Genomic DNA, 22,946 nt, shown 5'->3' with positions numbered 1-22,946 from the left:
CTTGGATACTGGGACTTTTTGATCTTCTTGGAAAAATGGAAATTATTAAAAAAATGGAGTAAAAAAACAAAATATCATAAAGTATCATCAGCTGCTGTAATGCTTATATATGTTTGTAGTAAGTCCGCTCAGATTTCACATATTATATTTATGCAGTAAATCCTCTATTACTTTTTATATAATATTTGATATTATTTAAACTCGAATCATATATTGGATGCAGCACCTTACAAACTAATTTGTTATGTATACTACCGCCACTGTAAAATACTCTATTTGATTGAAAATAATGTCCGTTGAGTTTCGTGTTTATTTTTCTCACGACATAATAGGGTAGATTCTGTAATTTAAAAGAAATATTTATAGTGACGATTTAAAAGCGCTTAGTTTAAGCCTAATTGAATGAAGTTTATTTGACTTTGACTTTGACGTTGACTGTTAAATATTAAATATTTTCTTTATAGGGCACTAAGTTTATTATACCTACTCTGGTTGGACGCCAGCAAGGTCAGGTATTTTCTTCTTATTATTTTAAACACAAACTTTATTTTGAAATCGTAAAGTTATGAAAAACATGTAAGCACTTAGTTTTTTGAATATTTAAAATCTTGTGACTGTTCGTGATGTGTTTACGCTCTTACTAAAGAGTTTATTTTGTATTGCGTAGCCTTAATTTATTAAAAATTAGGTCTTAATGTTGCCTTCCGGCTCCAACTGTACATACAAACTATCTTACTCGAATGATTTGGTAACATTCTACTATATACAATAAAATAAATACTTTGTATAAATATTTGTAAATCCTTTTTTTTATTATTTAATTTGCGTTGCCGCCATATTCATTCATTTTCCATTTTAGTTATTATGGCGGCAAAATACGTCTTACTGTGTCAAAACCCCAACTGTTGCGGTTGGCGGACGGACTTACGAATAAAGATTTAGTAACATGGCTCCCGTTTCGATATAGATCTCTAAAAACAGATTTCTGTTACTTATGTGAAAACTATTCCAAACTAACACACATTCTGTTTTACTAATAAATGCAGTGCAAAAGTTACTCCAAATTTAAAATGACTCCTCCCTGTCATGTAATTCTGTAGTGACAAAGGACTCAGCAAAAAGTTTTAAACTTGAAGTAACTTTACACAGACAAAAAGTTTTAAACTTGGAGTAACTTTACACTTCGTTTTATTAACACGCTTGATATCTTGTATATAAACATAAAGAAAAAAAAAATAGCTTTTTATCCTGAACAATTTATCTGAGAACAGGCTACGTCTTGGCAAAGGTCCCCTCAAACAGTTTTCATTTTCATCCATGCTAACTTACTAACGAATCACAAAATTGGCCACGAACTATCTGGCTGCCGGGTCGATTATACGCTAGTATATACTAAGTCTATGGGTAATACACTGTCGAATGTCGGTAGAAAGCTTCGACGTAAGCCACAGACACGAATTGCACCATGTACCTACATATAATAGATTGCAACAATGGCGCATAAAATGTGAACTACATTCGCTTACGTTACGGTTGTGTTCATGTACGAGTATGTACGTGCTATTATAATATGCAGATATCTATACACTATGTTTGTATTGTCACCTCGTGAACGGTGATGTAATATGCATTGTAGATATTTCCTCCTCGAGAGGTGCATGTTCTACAACAAGTACACAGCAAGTGTTGTAGTATCTACTCTCTGATAGTTATTTTTGGAGTCCCGTATCGCTAAAACAACCGGAATAGTGCGAGTTTAACTCGCACAAGGACGAACTCTACGAGGTGTGGCACCAGATAGCGGATAGCTTCAATTTCATCAATTCACGATGAAGAATAAACTGTACGTGCCATTTTCAATTTTAGAATAAAATACCAGACCATTATAATAAATACTAGGACTCACTCAGCACAAATATATAAGTTACTCTGAGCAACTGCTTAGTATTGGATGATTTACAAAATATTTATGTCTCACACAGAATGTCTCTTTATAAATTTAACACACTGTATACATAGGCACTATTAATAATGTAATTAAATAAAAAAAACTGCGTTTACTGTAGTACAACACTTTAAGCGACAGAATTGCCATCTAAAGTTCTAATATTTAAATATTTATCGACGAAAGGAATACATCAAACAATAGCTTGTATTTTTTTTCGGTCTCCCTTGCTCTATCGCTCCATGGCTATGTGCTTCATGCTACGTTCGCTCTTTCTCAATCTCTTCCAATCGGTCTCGATTGCTCTCTCCCTCTTCTTGGACAAAATCGTGGCACATGTTTGTGTCACTTTATTACGTTTCATCCGTTAAATTTATACCTACCCTCGCAAAGCAGTTTCACTTGAAAAAAAAAGAACATTAATTTGGTTGATTTTTTGTATATACCTCTATACAATAGGTAATTAAATGTTAGTGCCGAGGAATATTTCTATATTCACATAACTTTTTTATAATAAAATAATAATTTGCGAGCATCCTTGAACTAATACACCAAGTTACATGTTTACCTTGAACTGGTGTGACGTCACTGAATTATGCTTACTTTACTTATTTTGTATTATATTATATATACAACAACATACATAAAAAAATTATTTAATTAGGCGTTATTTTGCGGAAATCTATAATTATCCAAATATTTTGAGTTTTCTTGAGGCTCTATACGAGGCATCCTGAGGAGATGTTGACTCTTCAAACTCTGGCACGAGAGTCTCGTGACAACCTATATATTCTATAAATTGAAATTAAAAGTAAGTTATAATAATTCTGTCAAAGGGGACAAGAAACCAGAAAGCAATAGTTAAAAATGTGGCTAGGACACCGTGGTGGCGCAACTGATTTGGCGGCGCGACCATCTCGGACGCGTCATTAAACTGATGTTTGTGTTGTTAGTTGTGGTATCTAGTTTGGTAGCTTTCGGACACGGTTTCGGTGAAATAGAGACCTTATAGATACATGTAAATTCCAATAAACACTGTCTGTTGTCTTCATGTTTGTATAAATTGATATCATTTAAGTATTAGTTGTAACTTAAATTAAAAATAATCCTTCGCGAAATGTTTTCAAACACTGTTAGTCCAAACATCAACAGAGATTTGTTGATAACTACTTATTACCTTATTTTCAAAGTATGTGAATAACGGATGCGCAAAACAAAAAATATTTTATGATACAGAAACCACAAATTTTTATCATAGAAATCATTACTCAAAGTTACTGAAATAGCCCAAATGATTGCGAAAGTAAAGTGGCAGTGGGCAGAGCGTACAGTTCGACGGACAGATGGCGACGAGGTACCGGAAGATGCGGTGTTGGTAGGCCCCCACAAGATGAACTGACGATCTGTTCAAGATCGCTGGAATATATCGTGGAAATCTTTGGGGGAAGCCTTTGTCTAGCATTGGACGTAAAAAATAATAATAATATTGACACACTCTTACACAAATTATCATGCCCCAAACTGAGCATAGCCTGTACTATGGGTGCAAGACAATGATATATTTAATACGATATACATACTAAAACATACACAAATACAAATAAACATCCATGACTCGGAAAAAAACATTCATTTCCTTGATATAAATGATTGCACCTACCGGGATTTGAAACCGGGAGTTACGTTTTGGTAACCTAATGGTTGGGGGCTAACCTAATGGAGTCACAAACTTCATTTTTGTGAAAAGGAGCTAAGGTTTAAGCCAAAGAGGCTATATATATCTATAAAGCGTACTTAAACTTTGCTCAGACCTTACTTACGTAAAACTTAGCTGTGTGTGATAAAACGCGAACTTGACTTTAGCATTGGGCTATCTTAGCTTAAGCTCAGCATAATTTCAGCTGTCAAATGACTATAAAAAGAACCAAATATGCTAAGCTTATACTCAAATAAGTTTTACGTAAATAAAGTTTGGGCAGTCTTAAGTACGGTCTATAGATCTCAGCCAAAGTGTAGGTTCAGTACTTTATAAGTTTCTTTCATAATTTTCATGTAATTTCATAAAACAAGTGACCAATATTTGTAACTACACTTTTAATTCATTACGGATCAAATTTAATTATGTGCAAGCCGTCTTTATTTCTGAGACATCTGACCGTTGCAGTCATTGCGAAAATATTAAGTCAAAATAGCCGCAGCGAATTAAGTATTGCATGATAGTAAAATTGCAAGGCATTTCTCCAATCGTTATCGATTTATCGATGTAGATCGAGCAGCCACTATCGACTATCGAGACATCGAGTAGGTACCCAGTGCCAGCGGTGGGATGAATCACAATTCACATACACATTTCACATTCAGATTTCAGTTCGAATTGCGCCGTCGCCGTGTGCGGACGTATTGCTTGCTGCTACGATTATTATAAAATACTCGTCGTTTAGCAAACGAAACAGTTGCCTGCCATTGTGATATATTCGGGTAATTAGTGTTTCTATTGTGAATCTGTGACGTCATTGATTGGCTTATCAGATATGTGCTCTCGAGTGCATCTGGAATAATTTTTAAGTTAACACACAGTTGGTATTTAGTGTTCTTTTATTTAAGTACTTATTGATCAAATTATTAGTTTCACAAACTGTTCCAAGAGATAAGATTGTTGCGACTATTTATTTATTTATTCTTCCAGTATATTTATTTTTAATAGTAGTACAATTATTTATTATATGGTTAAAATGGTTTTAATATTTATCGAGCTGAGTAATACCCCATTTTCATCTGATAGGTATAGCGTTATCTAATCTTAGTTTATCATGTTTAAGAATTCTGAATCAACAGTAACAAATTGATATTTTTACATTTGACAAGACTTAAGTATAGCTTAGTACTTTGGTACCTACCTTTCTTTTTATTTTATTGCTCATGTTATTCGATTCATGTGATGGTAAGTGATCACCTAAAGTTGTTATTTATACCTAACGTATATAAACAAGTTTTCATATAAAAATATACGGTCGGCATAAAAATTAGTTTACTGTTTTAAACCACTAATTCTTAGTAGGATTCGAAATCACTCGGTAGGTAGTAGGTAGTCGTAGTTAAATATTTCGAATGAAATCGTTGAAACTTGTACATCCAACAACAGAATTGAATGCACTATTTGTAATTATGCAAAATATGAATGAATAGGAAGTTATGTTCTACGAGTGCCAACACGAAGTACTCAATTGTAACACGAAGGAAAGTAGGTGGATAAGTTGCGAGGTGACGCAACCTAGCGATAATCATTATAATAATTAACTTTTAATTAACCTTGCTTTCATTCGATTCACATTTTAAGTGATGTTTTTACCAATTGATGATTTGTCTTCGTTTACGCAATTTCTTTCCGAGTTCATTTTTATATTACCACGTTCTGATGAGATTTTGGATAGTGGGAATGTGTAAGTACAGATAGGGCTATCATCCGTCCGGATTAATCCGGACTTTTAGACTCAAGTCCGCATATTGTCCGGATTTCATCTTAAATGTGACGGAATACAGTAATAAAAATAGGTGCATAATATTAACTAATATAAAATAAAAGTCTTTAATCTTTACGAGAAACAATATTTAAACTAGATAAACTTTAAAATCCGGACTTTTATCGATAAGTCGGTCTTTTTGTCAGGACAACAACATATTACAAATTGACTGAGATGATTGTATATGTAGGGGAAAAAGTCTTTTCGCATAAATATGTATGAACTTGTAATTTCTATCTACCTGGTTTAGATGAGATAACTTTTTTAAAGTTACATTTGAAAAAAGTTAAATGTTATTTCCAGCATTTTTGTTTTTCTTTCTATGAAACTGAGTGAATTTAATGAAGAAAATCGACACTATTTAAAATTTTTATTACGTAAAAGGAAAACGCTAAGCAAATCAAAATATTTGTGATATTTATAGTATCTAATGATCCATCTTTAAGTCCCGGGTTCGAATCCCGGTAGGTGCAAACATTTATATGATGAATATGTTTGATTCCGAGTCATGGATGTTTATATTTATGTATGTTTAAGTAAGTATATTGTATTAAATATATCGTTGTCTTGTACCCATAGTTACAGGCTATGCCTAGTTTGAGGCAAGATGATTTGTGTAAAAGTGTCTCAATATTTTGTTAATTGAGTCCTTTGTCCAGCAGAAGACATCTTCCGACTGATGATGATGATAGCAAATCTATTGCAGTCAGTTAATGTATCACCTACTTGGTTGAAGGTGTACCTCGCTCTGGTCGCCCTGTTTCGGATAAAATGTTAAAAAATTGAGGTTGAGTGTTAACCTCTATTATGAGCAATTCACGCAGACTTACACAAATTTGCATACAATTCGTGAGTGTAAGACGTAGCTAGTCACGCACACTAAAGTAATAAACCTGGCCTGTTTTCATTGGTTGTCTAGCAACAAGAGGTTCTATCTAGTGTAAACTATAAGGTATAAATTATCGAAGAAATGTACCCATCTACATTATTTTTGTAAAAGTGGAGCAAGTTCGATATAAAATTAAATATAAGTAGAACGAATTAATAATTTTGGTACAACCCTGTTGTCTGAGAGATTTAATCAATTAGAGAGAGATTTAGGCAAGAAGCTCTTGGGATGGGGAGTGGTGAGGCAACCGACTTTGGACATCCGCAACAATAGGTGTCAGGAGATACATTGCCGGCCTTTAAGGTGGGAATATGCCCTTTTCTTGAAGATCCCTAAGTCGTACCGGTTCCGGAACGGCAGCCGGTAATTGATTTCACAATGTGGCTGTAAGGCAAGAAATTACTTGTAAAACGCGCGGTTGTGGAATGCCAGAAGTCAACGTGATGCGGGTCACTGTTAATGATTAATTTTAACTGGTATACGGCGTAGTTGACAGGACCTTTACTCTGTCACCGCTTCCCCCTACAGAGCTACAAATCCTTAGTTCTTGTCTCCGAACACGTAATCCCCAGAAATTGTCTTGAACTGATAAGCGAAACGTGCCAAACAGAACTTAACGGCTTTTCCAATAGTAAACGGTGTTTCGCATTGTTAGATGGTATGTACAGTTTTAATACATTATTAATACCCGGGTATGACTCGAAGTAGCATTATAAACGCTCATTCATGAAAGATTATTTCGAATATGACCTCAACCGGAATGCCTACCTAGTATTATCAGCTAGTCATTAGAATAGGTATAGAAATATATTTATTTACCATAAAGAGTAATAATAATATAACGACATAAACGTCATGAAGAGAGAAGAACTGTTAAGAAACTTCAAGCCCATCTTTTAAATCATACAATAACAAAATTGCTTAGCGTACATAATAGAAAGCTGTACAATTTAAGGTGGCCTACGCAGAACCAATCAAGAATGCATTTTTATTTGCTTGGCTGATGACTATCACATTTTACAAAATATTAAAATTCTTTGCATTTTATACTGGTTGGTTATTAGGATCCGTATACGCTTGACTCCAATCCTGTCAAAAGAAAATTTTATCTGTAAATTCAATTCTGTATAAAATGTAAACGCTGCAACCATGTACGTGTATACAAACTACTCATACAAATAGAAAACATTATTGAAAATAAACACTTATTGTATTGCTGTAATAAAATACCGGTTGAATGTAAATTGTAAACATTATTAAATACTTTCGCTTAGTGATTGTCGTTTAATAACTTGGAACACTACGACAAACCAGTAGCGACACATGTGGCTGAGCGACCCAAGGCAACAGCAAAAACTCCACTTGAAAGTACTTTAAGACCGTTTGTTTCGTCAAATTCAACACATAAATGGAAATTCGAATAGAATATTTTTAAATGCGAAACGATGACTTGAACACTTACAAAAACCAAGGCTTTTAATGATATAGTATATTCTAGAAAAAGTAATTAAACAGTAAAATGACACATAGCGCGAGAAAAACATTTGCTAGAATTATTTAATTATAAATGCAGATTGTGCGCTTTGTTCACACTTTAAAGTAATCATAAAACAGTTATGAACATTTAAATTTTAGTCTCGCGATAATGAGGAGAGTTTTGTCTATAAGTTTATGGTTTGTCATTATAAATGTCAACAACAGATGGCATATAACAAAAATAAGTACTCAGGTAACGGTGTTTTCTTCTCAAATTTCATAACTTTTTAACAGTCATTTAAGCATTCTGAAATCATTCCAGAATATTTTCTGACTCAATGCATTTTTTATCAATAACCACTTAAATCGTTGCAAGTAGATTTACTGTAATCATTTGGTATTTCAAAATTCTGCGACCAACATCTCTTGTTTAGTTGCAATTGTCAATAATGTGACCAATGGATGAATTATTTAATTTTATTATAATAATATATGTATTTATAGAGGAACCGAAAAACTTTTTCTGCTAGACCGATATTTAATACACCTTAGAATAATTTAATAGAATTTATCGCCAAAATTTCATGTGAAATTTATTGCAGTCCAGGGAAACAGGATAAATTTCAGCATCATAGATATTTAGTCGTTTAGGATAGATTTTACAGTGACAACTGACACTGAAATTTTTAAAACATAAGATTTGAATGTTGATCTTTGTTGCAGATATCCGTGATGTGATTGCGGCCGCGGACGTTGTGCCGGGCAGTGTCAGTGAGTGAGAGTGGGAGAGCCGTTAGCCAGTGCTAGTGCCTGCTATGTGAGATGCCGTCAGAGAGCAGCACGTGGTCGCCGCCGGCCTCCACCGAGCGCCGCAACAGCAACTCTTCAGATGGCAGCGCCTGCAGCGGCTACTCCAAAGCTGTAAGTTTCCTGTATTTATCTAACGTCATCGTATATGAAGCTGCACTGGCTGGTGAATGATAGGTACGCTCTACACAATACAAAAACAGTTGCTAAGGGTTGAAAAGCTAAAATTCTGAGTTACTTTACTAGCAACACAGAAGTGCTTGCACACTATTTTTGCATCCAGTATAGAGAAACTGGCAAAATTTAAAGACAGCATATATATTCACGTTTATATCTAAATGTATTATTATTCAAGTGTAGCTAACCAGTGTAGCTCCACCTATTAACTAAGCATTGAAATAATTAATTAAAATATTTTTAATATAGTTCTGTTAACGCAATGAAACAATGTATCGTGAATTCATTTTTTGAATCCGTTGACTAACCTGTAAATATAAAGTGTACTTATTATTAGATTATAATATTACATGTTGAACTCTTTATAATTTTCCTTCTTACTACTTCTATCGTCTATTCGTGAATATCTGTAAGTAGCACTAAGTTGTTTAATGTACTTTTATTATGTGTCAATAGCTGTTAATATTCCTTGAAATAAATTAATAAGTTATAATTATTGATGATGTAGATTTCAGGTGTATTCTTGCTGCACTACACAGTGATGTACAGACTCTGTTAGTCTGTCTTTCCTACGCTTGATTCTATTTTTGAGAATTTAGTGCAATGTCGTTGAATAGTCTTTCCGGCGTTTTTAAAAAGAATGATGTTATCCTGGTGATATGTTATGATTTGGCGTTTGTCTAGTCTTCTTTACCTAGTAGATAATTATTTGTCGAAATATTGTCTATATTTAGTAAATATTTCCTCGCAAAGATAAATATGTATTCAGTTATGTGTACTGATATAATTATTTCACCCTTTAAATCGTCTTTTATATCATCGTTGTCCAATCCAATCAATATATCAATTTAAATATGTTCCACTTAAATCTAAACAAACATTTCCTTACAATCAGTATTGCAGTACGGATTTGAATACCATGTCAAACTTGTCCAGTTTCTGTTTTTGTGTTCTGTAACGTTTACAACACCATTACATTCAATGACTTGTATTCAGAACATTGTAGTAAAAACAAGAATCATTTGAGAAATACAATATCAATTGGAATTCTAATTTGCAAGTGATTTGTAACGGTTAAACGCGATTTAGCGTTAAAGATGTTTTAAAAAGTTTCACTTTCTTACGATAGGCGATTACCGCTTTTTTAGGATTTAAACTCTTTTTTGCTCTAATAATGTTAACTACGTTTACTTATCACAGTAAATTTTTAGCGTTTGTGGAGAGAACAAATCAATGACTGGAATAATAGTTATTTATTTATGATAATATAATATTATTTATCGATACAGGAAAACTAAGTGTGATCTTAGTTATTGTGTCGTTAGTTGAATATAAGAAGTGTTATAATACAGATATTTATTTACTTATTTGAGTAACTAATTACACTCTTTACATGCTGTACATAACTACTTAAGTAACACCGCAACACATACAATTTAAAACTACGTTTTAATTAATACGGCATAAAAAATATAATACCATTGGAAACTCAAACCAAAAAAAACTAAAAATAAGCAAGTATAAATTAATGTCACGGGATTTGATCAGTGAGATATATATAATGACCTACAAAGCTTGATAATGGCTGCTATGTTACCGTTAAAATCAAAAGTGTTAATAATAATAATCTTAATCTTAATCATAAAATTCTAAGAACCCTTTCTCAACTGTCCTTTTTCGAATTCAATTTCGTATAGACCGGTGCCTTAATGTTCATACCAATTGAATATGACAACATTTCATAAAATGATTATAAGTGCTGTCTTATCGTCCAAATATGTACCATTTTAATTAACTATAGATAACTGCAGGTTTTATAACATGGCAGATAACCTCTATATAATAAATCGTTAGGGATTTGATGCAATAAACTCCAAACATTAATAATTTAGTAGAGGTATTTTGCAATAATTTATTTTTCATTAAACTATACTAGACCATTGGCCGGACTTCTCAGACCATGTTGATCGTAAAATACATCGACGCGGAAATACGACGAAGGTCGTTTAGTAGCCTTTCCCCTCAGTACTGTCGCCGACGCCCAAGGGTCTTTACGAACCGTTTCCTTGTTCGTGTGACATTATTTAATGGCTGCATTTTTTATTTTAAATGCAGTTCAAAATGATTGGTAGAAGTCCCTAGGACCAACGAAAAATTTCGTTTCCTGTTGTGTTATCCATGCAAAAAAAATATTTAAACATAAATTAGGTTAAATATCAAACAACGCTCGTTCAATGTGAGCTAAAATGTTTTGTCTTTGCTAGGGAAGGCTCCTATCGGAAGGATGCTTTGTGGTTAAGAAACCTTAAAATAATATGTAACAATATATGCGAGGGTGTTTAAATTTTGTAATTTGAACTTCAGTAGTGTTGTGATAGAGATAATACTCATCATGTTGTAAAACCATTGTCTCTTGAAGCTAAATATGTCCAGTCCAGTCTAATGCCATTCCCAAGAACTTCTGCCTCATTTCCTTTAAGGAAGGTGTACGCGCTTTTTTTGAAGGTACCCATGTCGTATCGTCCCGGAAACACCGCACAAGGAAGCTCATTCCACAGCTTTGTAGTACGAGGGAGAAAGCTTCTTTAAAACCGCACTGTGGAGGACCGCCACACATCCAGATGGTGGGGATGATATCCTAACTTGTGGCGTGTCGTGCGAAGGTGAAATTCGGCGGCAGGAATCAGGTTAAACAGTTTTTCGGAACACTCCCCGTGATAAATGCGGTAGAAGACATACAATGAAGCGACGTCTCTACGCAACGCCAAGTGATCCAGCCGTTCACAGAGCACTGAGTCCCCGACCCACCTTTTTAGACTAACTTACGATTTGTTTTTTTCTTAATTTTGTTACGTTCTACAATTATTAATAAGTTTCCACGATGTACGCCACTTCTTTCAGTGGGTCCCAAAATAAATGTATTCTCGCCATCCTCCGTTGTCCATCTTCCCCCTCTACAAAAAGGTAGTAAGCGTATTTATTGGCAATAAAATCACCTGCCTATATGAAGCAGTACAGTCTGCAACTGACATTTGCCATCGACCTTCACAGTCCACAGATTTCTCAGTGTAAATGCTAAGGTTCACACCACATTCCTTTATTATCTACTCTTTAGTTTATTGGTTATTTCACGGAATTATTAGCTTGAGTGGTAATGTACTGGGCACTAGATAATGGTTGTAGTTATTTGAATTTCATATAGAGCTTCTATTTACTTTAAAATTGTAAATTTTTGGCCCTTCAACAATGTTCCGCATATTACTTTTATTTATTTGCGGTGTGTGTGGATTGATTGCACCTACTATACTCAACAACTCTCGTGTTTTTACTTATTAATTTACTTTTTTTACTTCCCGTGTCAGGCATTAAGTATTTGACGTTTGAGTATTTTGTTGCATCACTTTCATCATCATCATCAGCCGGTAGTCGTCCACTGCTAGACAAAAGCCTCACTTTACATATATTGTAGGTAATTGAGATGATTTGTAAATTGTATTGAAAATAAGAAACTTTTCAAAAGAGCATCCTTCTTGCTCGTTCTTCTCAAAGGAAATCTGCCTTCCTAATAATCCGTATGAAAGAAATGACATATTTCAAGTGTGATTTTAATTTACCTTTGAAATAAAATATTTTTGATTTCATTTATTTAGTAACAAAATTTATTTTCAACACACGTTAATATTAAATATATATTATGTTAATTAAAAAACTGTTCAATGTTCAACAAGATGACATTTAACGACTTCCGCAACCCGCCTTATTGAAGAATATTCGAGAAACAATTTCCTTCTTACCAAATATAACTTAACATTTAACACGGCGTGTGTAAAATATTTATATTGTGTTCGGACTACGAAAATCTTAATAATTTTCTGCTTTGCATGCACAATGGTTTAAAATTATAGCTACAATGCATAAATCTATTGATAAAGATATTATTTTAACTAGCTGCTGCCCGCGACGTCGTCCACGTGAACGCTATAAAGCAGCAATGATAGTATTTCTACATCAGCGTGACAATATATAACATATATTATGATGGCCTTACTTTTTGTTCATGCAAAATTTGAACTAAATCTTTCCAGTACTTTTTGCGTTGCAGTCCTTTGTTCTATGAACTACTTATTTGCTTCGGTATTGTTTTCAAGAACACACAGCAAGTATTCTTATCGAAAATATTCAGTGTACAATTTTTTACTTTGTAACAATTTACAATCTGATAACAGCTGTAACCGAATTAAGGTTTCTAGTTATTTCCTTATCTTCTTCTTTAGTGAATTCTTGGAGAGTCTGCAGATCTACATTCCTAACTGAAGACAATGCCCTCTCGCGTGTGTGATAAGGATCCGGTTCACAAACCAATCAATCACAGCGCGGCGTGACCCCAATCAAGGTCTATCATACGGTATCAGTTCTTCTGGAAATATCACAGCTTACGCGTTGTGCACACTGTCATACTATCACATTGAAACCGTGATCGAAACGACATGAGTGTCAACCAATCAAATCAAATGAGATTTATTACCCGGTTACATTGTCACCGAACCTATCGTCGATGACGTCACATGGTCACTTTCTTACGGTGTGAAAAAAAAAACCATCACTAATATTGTAAATATATAAACACCGATTTATTGTATCAGTATTATATGCTTGATGTAATGATATCGTGTTGTGATACTGATTATTATTATTATAATTTTGAAAAATCAGTGAAAGAATCTGGGTTAAGTAAAAAAAGTATTTAATTTTCCGGGAGTAGGTACTATTATAGTGACACAGAACAACAGAAAGTACAGATTTATTAACAACACAAGTCAAAACGTAACAATGAAAACTTCAAAAACAGAAGCAGTGATAGCACGAAAATATCACGAAATGTACTTAACGGTAATGAAACTACACTGTACTGATGCAACACGTTTCGGCTTCAGATTGCGATGACCTTAGAACTCGAAGCTACATGAAAGTAGTAAAGGTGAGCTAGTATGTATTTATAAAAGTGCAGTTTATAATTTTTTATACCTCGTTATTATTTGATATTTTACTTTTTGTTATTTATCTGTGCTTCTTCATCCGTCACGCAATATTGTGTTGAAAGGTGCAGTGGATAGTAACATTTACTGTGTTAGTGACACTTAACATTTTATGTCTCAGAGTGACGAATGCAATTGGGATGCTGGTCAAAAATTTGAGATTTACAAGAGTCGTGAGTGGCACTGTATTGTAATGGCCAGGGCGTATCACTTACCATAAGGTGAACGTTTTAAACGAACAAAGATTTTTGACTTCATAATTCTTCTTTTTTATATAAGAAGCTCACGTGATAACGACTGGTGAGCCAACCGCCTAAGGACATCCGCAACTCCAGTGCTCAAGGGGTGCATTACTGCTCTGTTCATGAAGGTCCCTAAGTTGTATCGGTTCGGGAAAATAGCAGCCGGTAATTGATTCCACAAATTGACTGTGAGTGGCAAGAAATCTCTTGCAAAACGCGCGGTTGTGGAATGCAAGACGTCAACGTGATGCGGGTGGTATTTAGCATTTTGACGTAATGTCCGTTGGTGGAATTCGGCCGTTGGTATCAACCCGAACAACTAACTATTTCGTTTAGCACAATGTTTTGCTATATTAGCACCAAATAGTATTTCCAGTGTGCACATAACCTAACACCACACTTTCAATCTTTCATACACATCGGTGACACATTCTATTTATTTATCAATTTATTCAAATCTCGGTCTTAAGCCAATGACATTAAGTTTATATCTCTGCAAGTAGGTACTAGTTTTGTTCAGACTATTGTTATGCAAATAAGGTTGATATTCGTGTAATTGGAGCGGCACAACCAGTTGTAATGGGGTCAAGTGCGACACTCTTATTTCCTTGTCGATTCCGCACGGCTTACGTTTGTATCTAATGTCTATACCTTTTCTATATTTGAATGCACAACGTACATAGTACTGTCAGATTGACATTTGTAAAGACTTATTGTCAATACTAAGGTCAGTCGTATTACATTCAAATTATTTTTATTTACGTCGTATTGTGGAATATTAAGATACTAATACGTGCTAATACTTTGCATACAAATTATTTTATATGTTCTATCATAGTACATTATATGCTTAATGAAACTTTTTACGAAACAAATACCGAATTTAAAAATACTAGGGACTTATATTGAAAGATAGACAGAAATAAGATTCTCCACGACATTTTGAAATTACAAAATATAATTTGAGTTTATGTTTCACCAGTGGCAGGCTCCTTTGCGCAGGATGCCGGCTATATTATGAGTACCACTAGGGCGCCTATTTCTGCCGTGAAGTATTAATGTGTAAGCACTACTGTGTTTCGCTAAAGGGCGCCGTAGCTAGTGAAATAACTGGACAAATGAGACTTAACATCTTATGTCTCAAGGTAATGAGCGCAATTGTTTTGCCCCTCAGAATTTTTGTGGTTTTCAAGAATCCTGAGCGGCACTACATTGTAATGGGCAGGGCGTATCAATTACCATCAAATGAACGTCCTGCTCGTCTCGACCCTTATTTTTATAAAAAAAACGTCTCACGTTATACTGTTGGATCAATCAATTCAACTTTTTTTATCATTACCGATGGAACCCTTTAACATTTTTGAATGACAAGAATAATAGGCATACAATATTGTATTCAGTCACGTAATCCGTATTTATTAAATTATTCTATTCCCAAAACTTACCAGATATAACAATAGCATTTCCTACGCAGTACATAGCTCATTATGCGCTGTTCAAATAGCTCTCGTGACGTAAGTGCTGTAGAGCTCGCTTTCCTTCCGAGAGTTACCAAAACATCGCTTGTTACGTGTAATAATGTTTTATTGCATTTTAATGAGTGCAGTCGAACGCTCTCCATTCTCGTCGGACACCGAATAGGACCGACTGAAGAAGTGACTTGATTGAAAAGAGTGGCCGTTGAGTTTCTTATATATGTTCTTCTCGCGAGCTCAACTATTTACGAACACTGGGCGAATTAAAAAAAAAAATAATAATGAAGGAATGTTCTAGGATAAATTTCGCATCGAATGGTAGTAGTTTCATATCGATACGATCAGTGATCGTGATTGAGCCTCAAATAAAGACCACTTTTATTATATATACATATATAGATTCAGAAATTTAAAAGAAATATTTGTAGTGGCGATTCAAAAACGCTTAGCTTATGCCTAATTGAGTAACGTTTATTTGACTTTGATGGTCACAAACATTTCATATTTATAATGATTTCGGAGTAAAAAGTTATGAGATATAAGCCTATATCTATATATAGAAGCAGAGCCCCGAGAAGCAGAGAATGAACATGTACTATATAGATAGTACATGTTCATTCTCTGCTTCTCCGGGCTCCATGTACCGAGTGTCTTTTTTTTAATAAAAAAATAAGGGACGAGGTGAGCAGGACACTCAGCTGATGGTAATTGATATGCCCTGCCCATTACAATGCAGTGCCGCTCAGAATTCTTGAAAAACCCAAAAATTCTGAGCGGCACTACAATTGCGGTCGTCACTTTGAGACGTACGACGTTAAGTCTCATTTTCCCAGTAATTTCACTAGCGGCAGAAATAGACGCCGTTGTGGTACCCATAATCTAGCCGGCATTCTGTGCAAAGGAGCCTCCCACTGGTGTCTCTTCACCAACCGACATAAAGAGAAACTAATTGAAGTATTTATGACGTTTTCTATGTATGGCTGTCGAAAAATTCTTTACCCAACCCGGAGTAACTAAATTCAGTTTGATCAATTCTTTTCCGTTTCGGACAACAAGTTTAATTGAAACATTTGATGAAAATGTTGTCAGTTTTACTGATTTTCTTTCCTTTATATTTAAATTAAATATTTCCTGAATTTTATTTTATAATTATCTACACATGGGTATTATTAATTAATTGCCTCCGATAAGAGCCGATCGTGTGACCGCGGGTAAAATTGTGACTTGTGAGTTAGGTCACGATAAGATGTTTTGTTGACATTAATATCAATTAATTTAATTAATTATCTCATGATGTTAATTGATTTTGTTATTGCGTTTCAATAATTTTCCAAAGTCAAAGAGGAAATTTGCAACTTTGTTGTGAATGGCGATGAGACGTCAACATTAAATCACTTTGATATCATAAACAAGATAGTTAGAAATTGTTAGAAGTTAATTAATTAATTAACAGGAAATGTTTTTAGTATTAGTGTTATATAGAAATATATGGCATATCATAATCCCGTAAATATTAAATAATATCAAAAAAAAAACCACGTTGTATCTTTCAATATCGCGGTACAAAAACACTTAATTACCAAGCGGATAGAGTTTCATTCTGTAATTTTATCATTGGAACTATTTTCTCTTTTTCAACCCACTCCGTTTGAATATCATAAGAATGTTTAACACAGATTGGCGAAAAACAATATACATGTTCATATAAAATGACAGGTTCGAAAATTAAACGTGATGGGTTTGTGGAGTTGTAACATTATTAATAGCCACCCTTACAGCCGTTCCCAATATTCATTCTATCTCCGGTTGTGGCCTACTTGAGATAAAAAATCGTAACTATCGTTGACTTTTCTGTCCCAATGAACTTATCTACGGTAACTCACCTAATCCGTACACGCGGTCTGTCAATGGGACGACGTATAGCTTACCAGCGATAGAAGTTTGTATGGAAATTGCAATTCACGCGTCCCAATATAAGGCCATAAGAATTACTTATCGGGTATATTGAGACAGCTTCAGATTATTGACAGGTAATTACTGACAGTAGAAGGTTGTAATTTATCTCTATCTGTAGATAGTATATTGGGAACGGCCGTTAGTCTATACTTAATTATCCTAGAGTGAGTAGCATGGGGGTGAGCTGGTGGTACCATGGTTTGGTGCTACATCGTTTGATGACTAAATTCTCAACGAACCTTCTTCATAAATTTCCTTGATTTATTTTATTTAATAACGCCTCCATTGCTCATGAGCAAGAAGTGACATTTTCATTTAAAGCATAAATACTCGAAGAACTTTGAATGCATATTTACTTGTCACAATGACGATGCCATTCAAATCTATCGTTATTCATTATTCATACATTATACAGCCTTGCAGCACGATGGTCCATTTCTACACGTGCTAAATGATGAGGTGTCTCTACAAAGCGATGCTAGCAGAACTCAGCGTTGTGAGAGATGCTTGTGTTGTAAAGCAGTTGCTATTCATTGCTGCTAATTGATTGTAACCGTTACGTTTTGAGGCTTTTGTAGATGACTTGTATGTAGTACAACAAGGGAAGCTAAATCAAATAAGGAGATATATTATTTATTTAGGTAAAGCTCTAATTGTAACGTATTATTAATTCAAGAAGGATAAACAGACCCTTTGTGGATAACTTTTATCTATTAATATCAAAACTAAAGACAACGATTAACTATTAACAACAACAGTCAAAATTTTTTAGTAAAAACTTAAAAAAAAAGCAGTGATAGCATGAAAATATCCATGACATGTATATGTAACGATAATGAAACTGCAAAGCGTACTGACGCAACACTACTAGTGGCGAGGGGGTGAAAGGGGAACGGGAGGCGACTTCACGGTCCAGCGAGGTCCGGAGATAATGTGGCCTTGTTCTTGGTATAGCTGTCACTACATGGTCTTTTACTCCACATTGGTAGAGAGGAATCAGAGCTTTATTTAGTTTAATACTAAATTTGATTTTTTGTTTTGATAACTTTTTCTCGTTAGCAAGTACCAATTAGTACTAACAGACAATAACGTGATTGTAATACGAGTTTTGGCCACTACTCCAGCGGTCTGTTACGCAACGGTGGAATGGCCTCCAATTATCAAGCGACGCGGCAGTGCGTGTTTGCTGAACTTTTGTCATGAGAGCTTCATTTCCGGCCCACACTCACACTAATTTGTAACATACTTTATTGCAAACGTCTTGAAAGGAACACTGAATATTAATGAATAAAATATAAGGCCTCTTGTCCACAACGCCGTAATAACAATATCACACATCTGCCGCTATCTTGTCACCAAATTACACGATGCAATAATAATACTTTATTTTCACTTTTTTTTAAACTCACTGCGAATAACTTAAACAACAAAATTTACAATGTTTATTACATAATACTAGTTAATTATATACATGGGTATACTTGTTAATTGTAATAAAATTTAAAAACTAGTTTCGCAGTACAGCACAGACAAGTGTCTGTGTGTGTGTTTAATTTTTTTGTAAGTATTATTATAAGTACTTTGTCTAGATAAAAGTCTTCTCGTGAATCTTATTGTAAAGGTTAGACGAGCAAGCATCATATTGACGTTTCGCGAAGACCGTTTTACACTTTATTATAGCACATATTTGACGTCGTCCAAAAACAATCGCAGTCGGCTTAAAAAATTTCTTTCTTTTTTATGGAATAGGAGGACAAACAAGCGTACGGGTCATCTGGTGTTAAGTGATCACCGCCGCCCACATTCTCTTGCAACACCAAGGAATCACAAGAGCATTGCCGGCCTTCCTATACACATTGTAAGATATTCTGAATATTTAAATTAATAATTCCTTATCAAGTAGTTCAAAAGGCACGTGAAACTCACTTCTCACACTAACACGATGCAGGGGCCATTGTTGCGGTTATACATTCAAAATTCCACTTGGGAAGACACGCCATATAGGCCATCATCCCCACCATCTGTATGTGTGGCGTTCCTTTACGATGCGGTTTTCAAGGAGCTTTCTTAAAAAAAAGCGTGAACACCTTTCTGAAAGGCTGGCATCGTTCCTGTGATCACTTAACATCGGGAGGTGGACAAACGAGAGTACGGGTCACATTCACCTGCAACGCCCTTTCGCTTCATCAATGACAGTCCGGAACAACGGTTTGTGTTTTCCTAGGGGGTTTCATTTACTATTTCAGACTTAGATCATATTTTATACGTCTAGAAAGACTATGACAGCTGTGAAAACGCCGAAAAAATTAATTAAGAACTAAAGTCTATCTTTGGAATGCACGCACATTAACAAAAAGTGCATACATTTCGAGAATGTAAGACGTAGCTTGTCACGCACACCTAAATATTAAAGCTGACCTGTTTTTATCGGTTGTCTAACAGCAGGTGACTATATCTAGACGTCTAAATTATGTAAGTATATTGTAATCAGCATAATACGATAAAGCGCGTGTGTTTAAATTAACGATTAAATACTTGATTTAAAATCTAAATAATACTTTAAATCGTCAACTAGTAGTTACTTCTCGCGCTGTCCGTCTGTCTTGTGACAATCCCGGGTCCCACCGTAATTGAATTAGTGAAGCGCTTGCTACTTACCACGTCAATTGACTTTGTTTCATTAATGTTGTTACCCAGGTACAGTCAGCATCACATAATATAATCGAAACCAATCACCTATCATAATATTTTGCGAAAAAAACTAAAAACTCTCCACAGATTATCTTCCAAAGTCATTGAAAGATGTTGTTATTATTTTATCTGATAGGTAGGTACTTAAAAACTTCCTATGTATAAATTTTAATTCTATGTTTTAATGGAAAATATATTATTTTATCTGAAAATTTCGCATTGAAAATTGGATACGTTGCGACCTTCTGAAACGTTATAAACTGGTGACATTATACTATTACGTTTTTTACTTTCAACTGTTTCAGTAAAATTCCACGAAGTGATATATTTTAATGCTCATAATTATATTATACATTTCATTATTTGAAATGTAACCATTGTGATGTTGCTAATAATATATATATTTTATGTACCTGCAGTTTTTTTTATTAAAGAACAAACTGCCTTGCATATCACCGCTCTTATGCATTACTGGCGAAAAGCAAGATTAAATATTTTTCAAAGTTTAAATTTTTATTTTTACGTGGTTGTATATATTTGTGCTTGACTGTACCTTTACACGCATGTTTGACCTGTATTCATTCGTTGCTGTTTATGAGGCTGGTTGGCGCCAGTGATTCTGACCTTAGTATTGATGGTTTTTATGGGGTTTATCGGCCACTGTCGGACGAGCGTGGGACTGACTAGTCGGGAGATCGACCAAATCAGTAGCTATGCTTTGGCGATCAATTTTATATATTTATTGCAAAAAGGTATCAAGTAATTGAGTAACCACTAGCTCTCGTACTGCTATGCACTCGATATTAGTACAATTTTTTGTAATGTAATGGGCTGTAACAACGCTATGATTCGATTAATAGTAGCTGATATATCAGAATGTCTTTTTAAATTTTGCTTTCGCGGTCAACATGAAAAGCAGCTTTATCACAAGAAATAGCAGAACAGAATAAAGAGTAACTGAAAGAGTAAGTGCCTTACTAGCCCGATGACAGAAAAAAGAATTACCTACTTACTTTGTGTAATTATATACCTAGGCTCAATAAATACGTTTGTTTTGATTGTCTAAAACTTTTTACACTTCTCCATGTTTGAGAATTCTTTAACCCCGATACAAAAAAACAAATAGATGAACGCGCGTCTTGGTGTGTGATTGACAGCCGATTGATTATCTACCTCGAGGTATCCGCGCGCCGGTAGGTATGGTTTCGTGCTTAAAAAGCAGTGCTCACGCCTGGTAGCAGCACTGTGGTGACCGCCAACTGTTATTTTAATTAAATTAAGAAATTTATTGTTCTACTACCTTATTTCGGTGAATTAATGTTGTTTTTTATAGCTATCAGTCGACAAGTCACAGTTTGATCTCAAACTGTGCAGTATCTTCCCGATAACCTTACCTAAATTTTTAAATAAAAAATATTTCTCAATAGTTGCACTATGATAACAACATCTATGTATTTAAATAATATCTTGGCGTTCTTTAGCCATTCACCTGATAAAAGTAAAACGTGTTATGGGTGCGCCCGCGAAAGTATTCATAGTAATATTTGTTTGTACTCTGTGTTATAAAATATTTTATAATAATATTTTATGATCGAATATCGCGGAGGTATTATTTTATATTGAAATAGTATGTGCACAAACAATACCAGTGGGAGGCTCCTTTGCACTGAATGCCGGCTAGATTATGGATACCACAACAGCGCCTATTTCTGCCTTAAAGCAGTAATCTGTAAGCATTACTGTGTTTCGGTCTAAAGGGCACCGTAGCTAGTAAAATTACTGTTCAAATCAGACTTAACATCTTATGTCTCAAGATGACGAGCGATTGTAGTGCCGCTTAGAATGTTTGGGTTTTTCAAAATTGCTGAGCGGCATGTCATCCGGGCAGGGCGTATCAATTACCATCAGCTGAACGTACTGCTCGTCTCGTCCCTTATTGTCTTAAAAAAATACATAATATTAGAGTTTAGACTTAGATCATACACAGCAGGAGGAGATACAGCAAGACAAAAACCAAAAATCTATTGTAATGTAACCGATTTTGATTGACAAGTCGTAAAAAGACAGCCACGCTTTGCATTATTACATCCTTAGTACTTTGGAGCTATGCCAGGACACATACTTACAATGCAAGTTGGTATATGTATAGTGGTTTAATATTTTTTCCATATTTTATTGTAATAAAATAATTTTAATTATGATAGCCAAATTAAATGTCAATATTATATAAATTGAATTATTATATCAACAACACAGAGATTTGCATTAAAATGCATCTTAAAAACAAGATTCGCATCTAAATGTGAGGGAAAGGATACTGGCTGATGACTCATCGAACATCTCAATGTCAGGCTCATTGGACGAAGGCTACATGATACGTTTAGGAATATGTTATATTTGGGCAAATTATATTAATGCATTCCACTCCGATTGTGTAAGAAACCTTTACCTCTTTAAAGAGAATATTCATTGAACTTTCGTTCGTCATAGACGTGTGTTTAAATCCTTTCGAATTTTTTTTTATTTAAATCACTTATAAATAAAATATACTTCATTGGATCATCGTCATACAATGCAGTGCTGCTAATATTCTTGATTGTACCTAAAATTCTAGCGGCATCGCATATGTGCTCGTCACTTGAGACATTTAGGGTCATTCCATCATTTCGGAAGTTACATTTGAACACCCGAAATAAAAATAGTATTAGCAACTAGATTTTATAACTATTGA

General features: G+C 34.5%; 1 protein-coding gene across 6 annotated transcripts in view; it reads left to right on the top strand.

Moving 5' to 3' along the window:
• Positions 1 to 22,946, top strand: part of LOC126976801 (LIM domain only protein 7) — a 182,093-nt gene that overhangs the window by 92,566 nt on the left and 66,581 nt on the right. For 5 of the 6 annotated variants that reach the window (XM_050825433.1, XM_050825424.1, XM_050825408.1 and 2 more), the window contains exon 3: positions 8,555 to 8,752. In XM_050825433.1, the coding sequence (XP_050681390.1) occupies positions 8,654 to 8,752 (99 nt within the window). In that variant the 5' untranslated portion in view covers positions 8,555 to 8,653. Of the gene's footprint in view, positions 1 to 4,312; positions 4,424 to 8,554; positions 8,753 to 22,946 lie in introns of those variants that run through there. The other variant, XM_050825416.1, reaches the window with a different exon arrangement.

The sequence above is a fragment of the Leptidea sinapis genome, chromosome 2 (assembly GCF_905404315.1).
Source record: "Leptidea sinapis chromosome 2, ilLepSina1.1, whole genome shotgun sequence".
Lineage (NCBI taxonomy): Eukaryota > Metazoa > Arthropoda > Insecta > Lepidoptera > Pieridae > Leptidea > Leptidea sinapis.
The sequence above is the reverse complement of the archived record's forward strand: the minus strand, read 5'-3'. Positions and strand labels throughout refer to the sequence as shown.